The following is a 7531-nucleotide window of genomic DNA, read 5'->3' as shown; positions in this document are numbered from 1 at the left end:
GCCAATTAGCACAAATGGTAAGTTCCGACAGTGCCTACAAGTGTGCCTACTGGCCGCTAAATGGCAATACCGGTTTCATATGTATACACCTGGTATTTATATGCGTCTTCATATTCTGAATTGTCTACTTAATTAAGTATAGTAAAAGATTAAGTTTCTCAAAGTTCTGTAGGCTTTGAGGTACACAATATCATCGTGACATTCGCGCTGCGCGCTCGATTTCCGACAGACATTTGTAAACAGGTTTTGTTGGATTTTTTTCTCGTAACTTTCGTCGTTTTTCCACACATTTTTTTTATCTTACTTTTTTCAAAGTTATTTTTCACGAATAAAACAAAAAGTACGGGTCCTATCAAGAAGTGATTCTTAACGAAATTGTAGATCTTTTTTGGGATAACCATTTTTTTAATTCATCTTTTTTTTGTATCCTACATAGTTTCTCCACAAAATGGAATTTTTTTATTTTCCATTATTTTTCGTGCAATCAAAATATGAATTTTCGATTTTTGAAGAAAATCCAAAAATTGGTTATGATAATCTTGTAGGGATTTCGAAAATAAATGTTTTTCTTTTGTTGACTTTTTTTCATATCGTGCGTTTTTCGGTTTTAAATTTTGATTTTCGGTTGATTAAAAAAATTTTGAAAACGCTATAACTCTGAGAATTTTCTTTTGATCGAAAAAAGTCATTAGGATAAATTGTTTGTTCTTTTCAATACTATAAATATCCGTACATAGAATTTTCAAATTCAGAAAAAAGTGGTCTCAAAAATTTTCAAAATGTGCTAACTTTTTGAATTTTTATCAAAAATGGCTCGTTAACGAACTCGCCCTTTCTTTTAGGGCCTAGAAAAAGTGTGCTAAAGATGGATTTGATTTGTTCATTTTTTCGAGAGTTATCGTGTTTACGTACGGACGGATGGCCGGACGGACAGACAGACAAACGCCATCGTGAAACCCTGATTTTCGTATTCAGGGGGTCTCGAAACGAGGAGATCCGTTGAAAAAGTGTGATGTCAAATTTCCGACAATTCTAATACTTTCTCAATCATAAATGATGAGAATGTAAAAAATTAATTGTTAACAAAGTAGTTCAACTCTCAACCAAGAAGTTCAATTTTTAACCAAAAATTATGTATCCTCAACGAAAAATATAATGTGCAGAATTCCTGATAATCAAACTAAGAATCTAACGAAAAAAAGTTTTTTTTTTCTTCCAATATCGGTAAATTTTCTTCAAAAATAGTTTCATTTTTAATCAATAGAAAAGAATTTCCTACAAAACAGTTGAATTTTCAACACGAAATTAGGAGTTGAATTTTATACCAACATAGTTTTATTAGCAATCAAATAGTTATACTTTTAACTATATAGTTAAATTGTCGAACAAATAGTTCAATTTTTAACGAATTTTCAAAATAGTTCATTTATACCATATAGTCAAATTTTGTCAGGTAAAAAGGGAGGAATTTAAAAACGGGAAATAGGGGAAAGGTTGTCAAGGCTACAACCAGGATTTTATTTTTAATTTCTCCAATATTTTTTCTGGCAATATAATTTGCATAAAGGAAACGGAACTGCATCGCTTCCTTTTTCAGAAGCTTTCCCGACAAAGGGTCATAAAATGGAAGGAACAATACGTTTATTGTATTCTATAATATAATAATTTTTCTCGTAGTAATGTTGCTAATCTTGAGATGACGGGACAATCGAAATGGCAGCGGTACATTCTATATTTTGTACCTCCTTGAACTCGCAAAGCTACTAAAAATAAGTCATGGAGTATGAATAATGCCTCAACGCGGAAGTTGTTAAACGGCCGATAGATCATTCTGACGTGTCCATGTTTGTGAACGCCATTTAAATACTCTGTGAAATCGGTAGATGAGAAGTTTAGACGTCGTGCGACTCAAATGTCCTGAGATTTTCTCATCTCGAATGCATCTCTTAAGTTTTGACACTCATCTTCCACAATTTCCACAAAATCTATCATTATGTATAGAAGGATAAGAGGAAGATATTTTTAACGATTATAAATGAAACAAAACGGCTATACGTCAGGAGTTTTTCAGGGGAATGGCTGCTTTTATCTGTAAGTTCTCTTTTAGTCTCGTCACGAGATTCAAGGCAAGATTCAAGACCCGAGACGAGATCCAAAACTTTAGAATAGATTCAAATCTCGAGACAGATACAAGCTTCGAGACGAGATTCAAGACTCGATACATTTAACATTCAAGAAAAGTTTAAAGCCAAAATTCTAGATGACATTCAAGACAAGATTCGAGACTCAAATCAAGATTCGAGGCAAAATTCGAGACGAAATTCAAGACTCAGCACGGGTTTTGTGACAACATTCGAGATGAGATTCTTTACAGAAATTTCTCGTCCTAAACTAAAAATAATAACTGTTACTGACATTCCGTGCCGAAAACTAAAAAATTATAATTTTTCACAGAAATTCCCTGTCCCAAGCTAAAAATTATATTTCAATTTTTTTCTTTAAAATTCCGAGAATAAGCATGTTTGACTCCAAAATTGAATATTCTTATTTTTTACAAGAAAATATGCACAGGTATTTTTTTTCTTTTACTTTTTTTCAAACAAATTTGCAATTACAGTAAAACCCTTCAATAGCACTTCTGAGAATTGACGCCACGCCGCAAGTAGGTGCAACAGGAGCTGCGCGGGGTGCGCGGTTGTCACGCAGGCGCGAACAAACAAAAGCGGAGCGGGCTATAATTAGTTAGTTCGCACCCACCGCCAGCCCTAAAATCGGGGCTATAGAAGAGTTTCACTGTATATGTAAGAAGCGATCGTCAGAATTTCAGTAAACGAACTTTACAGTAATTTCGTTTTTATTCTTTTAATTGAATGAAGACCGTAAGACCTACACAAAATTCTTACTCATATTTACATTGACGTTTGAAGAAAGAATTGATTTGATTCTTATCAAATCTACTTATTAATGAGCATGTAATCCTAAAACTGTGCAATTTTAAATCGATGACGTACGATCGATCTTGTATAGTTTTACGGGATAAAAAAATTAATGATCTCTTAATTAAAAAAAAATTCAGGGCTATTTCCGCATTTTCTCGGTTCAGTAGTCTTCTAGATTTTAAGATTAATTTTTTGTAATTGTTTTTAGGATAATGCTTTTAAGTGAATTTTAAGGTGGAAAAAAATTAAGAAAATAAATAAAAGAATAAACTTTAATCGAATCATGAGTCTCCGGATTTGCATAAATTGCTCTGTAATCAGTCTAATTTCGAGACAGTGATTTAAGAAATAATTTAATGTGGGAAGTGACTTTCGTTGCAGCCCGTCAAATTATACTGTTTTTCAGATAGTCTGAATATTCATTATTCATGAAGCATTAATTCGCAGGCAAAATAATACCGGAATAGTCATTAAGTTTCATAATAAATCGAATACCACGTTGAATAGATCTGGAACTTTCCGTAATTATCGCATTCTACAAACAATTAAAAACTATAAATAGTCACTTCCACCTGGCTATTTATCTACACAATTCTTTTCAAGAATATTCCTTATTTATTCTTGGACAGTGGATACTAATTAATATCTTGGATAGTTCTTCCAGGACCCTTACTCATATAAAGTAAATTTAACACCTTAGTGTAATAAATTATTCTATTGGGTGTAATAAAGTTTATTTAGGAAGATTACAAATGTGAGACAGTAGGTTTTTTATGGGCGACAATTTATATTTTGATTAACGGGAAATTTCGAAAGGAATATTGCACTTTCTACTGATGAAAACACCAGAAAAAAATTCAAGATCAAAGATTAAAAACTGGATTTTAATTTAATTTAATTCTTTTTGGTTGAAACGTCTACTATCATACTTTTCGTTGAGAATATGCCATGATTAATAATGATGTCATCCTTTTTGGTTTGAAACTTTAATATTTGTTTTAAAATGAATTTTTGTTGGACATTCAACTGTTTTGCTGACAATTGAACAATTTAGTTGAATTTTTTTCTTTCTTGAGTGAAAAATCCTTGTTGACTAAAAAATTAACTATATTGTTGGAAATTCGCGTTTTTATCTCAAACATTCAACAATTTCGTTGACAATTTTTTTTCTTAACTGAAAAATCGTTTTTGCTTGAAAAATATACTATTTTGTTGAAAATTCGTCTTTTTTAGCATGAATAAAACTATTCTTGACTTGAAATTAAAATACATTTCATTTGAAATAGCAACTACTACATTTTTTGCTCAGGATCCATCTTTCACGATTAAAAACTTAATTTAACTTAAAAGCTTATGTTTTTCGTTAAAACTATTTAATCTTTTTTTGTTAAAACATCAAATTTTTCGTGGAGAATTCATCCTTTTGTTTCAGAATTCAACTTTAAACACTAAAAATTTAATTTAATATAGTATAAAAATTAATTTTATTTAAAAGAATTTATTCCTCTATTTTCTTAAAGAAACCTCTTTATTTTCTCCAAATCTTCAAAATTAGGAAATAAATAAAGAATCTGGGTCAAAGCATCTTGTTCTTTTTTCACTCGAAATGAATCGACACCTTTGTAAGGGGGGGGGGGGATTCTCGATTTCAGATTTTTAGGGGATTTTTCAAATTTAAGGAGGGAAAATGGAAAAAGGTAAAAAAAAAGGGATTAAGTAAAAAAGAGGACGGACCTGTGATTTAAATTTGGATCCTCTTCAATTTAGGATTTTTATAATTTCGAGAGTTTAAAAGTAACGCCTTGAATTGTTTAAAAAATAAATTTGAAATTCAATAATTTTAAATAGGGGAGAAGGGTTTGAGTGCAAATATACCTGTGATTGATAAGCGTGCATTGGATCGTGCTGTTGATGATGTTGCTGCTGTTGTTGTTGGTGCTGCTGATGCGCGTGCGAGTGGATCGAAGGGATGTCAAAATCCTCATCGCCGAAACTGGGCGTGTGAAAAGTCTGCAATGTGAAAACAAAAAATTGCTCTTAAGACAAACGTGCGTGCAAACATCGAGAAACAATATTTACTAACTAACAAAGAATACAACAATAAACATTCAGATTTTATTTTACAAACAAATTGCGAATTTTAACGTAACTTAAATATTAACATTTTTAATTTAAATATTAGAAATAGATTCTATGGATATACATGTCCCATAAGAGTGCAATTCAAAATATTATTGAGTAAGCACTTCAACGTAGGAACAGCATCATTAAAATCGGCTTAATAAAATTGACGTAATAAAACTAATTAAAGTCCAAACGCAAAATAGAGCTCAATATTGGAAAACTTGAATTAAAATTACAAGTTCAGAATCAAAAACTCATTTAAATTTCAAACTATTTTATTCCACAAATTGAAATTTAATTACACTTTGTAATTAACTTTCCATTTCAAGAATTTCCATAAAATCGGGAGGCAGGTCAAATAAATCAGTCTGTTTATTTATAAAATTTTAAATTACATTCGTGATATCAAAATCTCTATATATAACACGATAAGGCTTATTTTTACTTGGGAAAAAATAAAAAAATTTAAACTTAAAAAAACGTATTAATATGATACCAATTTCTGATATTTTTCGAAGTTCTAGAAACTTTGCGTAAGGAGGAAAGAGGGGAATTGGGGTGGCCTGTAACGAAGATAGGGAAATAAATTCTTTTCAATAAAATAGAGTCAAAATATATCGCAATCTCGACAAAATTGATGCATTTTTAAACAAAACAGATAAATTTTGAACAGAAAGGCGAATTAAAAAAAAAGAGTTGATTTTTAAAGTTAAAAAATTGAATAGTTGACTTTTAATTAAATAACTAAATTTGTGACCAAATAGTTGAATTTTCAATTAAATGGTCGAATTTCCAAACAAAAAAAATTCAACTTGAACACAAAAAGTTGCATTTTTAACCAAATAGTTGAATTTCCAAGCCAAAAATATGTATTTTTAAAGAACAGCTAAATTATCAATCTAAAAAGGTATCTTTTTAACCAGATATATAATTTAAAAAAAAAAAAAAGAGAACTTCTATCCAAATATAGTTCAGTGTTCCAAAAAATTAATTTTCAAGCAAAAAGTTGCATTTATAACCAAACAGTTTTAGTTTTAATAAAAAGAGAAGAGTTTTCAGTAAAATAGTTTATTTTTAACCAAACAATTTGAATTTTTAATTGAATAATTTATTTTGTAACCAAATAGTTGAATTTTCAACCGAAAAAGATTACAATTCTAGCACAAACCTTTGCATTTGCAACCAAATAGTTGAATTTTTAAGCCAAAACATTATTTTTTGAAGAGCAGTTAAATTATTAAACTGAAAAAAGTAGATTTACAATAAGGAGTAACATTTTCAACCAAAAAAGATAAATTTTCTACCCAAATATATCCCTTTTGTATCATAAAATAATAGTTTTCTATCGACAGAAACGAATTATCTACAAAAATGGTTAAATTTTCAACCAAAAAGGATGATATTTACACAAAATACTTGAACTTTTATCCAAACAGAATTAAAACCAATACTACTTGGTTTTTCTTATTGGGTTATAAAAAAAAAAAATTCTCAGCCAGTTCCCTATTTCCTGGTTCTGAGCATGATTTGTAAAAAAATTTTTTAATCAACTACAATTAAGAACACTCATGAATTGAAGATATAATCTCATAACGTGAGATCAGCCTTGAAAAAACTTTTTATATTTACTGCCTGATTAGCTTCGTCAGTGAGAAGCAGAAAGAATGCATTTAAATTAAAGTCTATGTTGTGGATTTTAAAATAAGAGTTGATATATAATATTTTTCTCACAAACAGCTTAAAATAGCGTGACTTTTTTTCAACAATCTTCTGTCCACACGAAATGAGATATCGAGTTGAAAGTTAGGTAAATTAAAGAAAAGGCATTAATTAAGTTTTTCTGGTCCAAAATCTTCATAATTACGATACAATTTTTTTCAACAAATAATTATCTTAAATTATAAGCACTTAGGACCAGATACACCTACTTTAGTCCCTTTTCTTTAATTTCCAAACTTTCAATTAGACATCTCATTGCGTGTGGATAGAAATTTGGCGAAAATAAATTTCGGTAATATAAATAACCCCGTAAGTATGACATGGCCTTAAGTCCTTATTTATGCCCAATATCCAATACCTAATACTCTCAACTACCAGTAAGCTAAGAATGTAATCAAATGGTATCAGGATAATAAAAAAGTATAAAAAGAACCCAAGGAGATTGGCGGGGGTTATAGGTGTGTAAAGGGGGTTGAAAGTTGGAATTAAAGAATCTACCCTAGACGTTTATATATATAACTAGGAAAGGATGATAGATAGCGTTATATCGTCCAAAATCCTTTTAGCAATTTATTCCCGCTCTCGTAAAAGGGGAGCAAAAGAAAATAAATTTACCATGGCCTCGGCAGGGTGGTTTGGGGTTGTAGGAAGTGGGGGAGTGGCGTAGGAGTAGGGTACAGAGAGAGAATAAAAGTTTTTAAATTGGATTTAATAGCGTCAGGAATTTTCCTTTGAAGGAACCCGGATGC

At 30.3% G+C, this 7531-nt stretch overlaps 1 protein-coding gene across 6 annotated transcripts in view; it reads right to left on the bottom strand.

The window, feature by feature from the left end:
• LOC117174097 (TOX high mobility group box family member 3-like) overlaps nt 1-7531 on the bottom strand; it is a 142855-nt gene that overhangs the window by 46820 nt on the left and 88504 nt on the right. For all 6 annotated transcript variants that reach the window (XM_033362831.1, XM_033362833.1, XM_033362836.1 and 3 more), the window contains one exon: nt 4815-4949. In XM_033362831.1, coding sequence (XP_033218722.1) covers nt 4815-4949 — 135 coding nt within the window. The remainder of the gene's footprint in view (nt 1-4814; nt 4950-7531) is intronic.

Source organism: Belonocnema kinseyi, chromosome 6 (genome assembly GCF_010883055.1).
Source record: "Belonocnema kinseyi isolate 2016_QV_RU_SX_M_011 chromosome 6, B_treatae_v1, whole genome shotgun sequence".
In the NCBI taxonomy this organism is placed as follows: Eukaryota; Metazoa; Arthropoda; class Insecta; order Hymenoptera; family Cynipidae; genus Belonocnema; species Belonocnema kinseyi.
The sequence above is the reverse complement of the archived record's forward strand: the minus strand, read 5'-3'. Positions and strand labels throughout refer to the sequence as shown.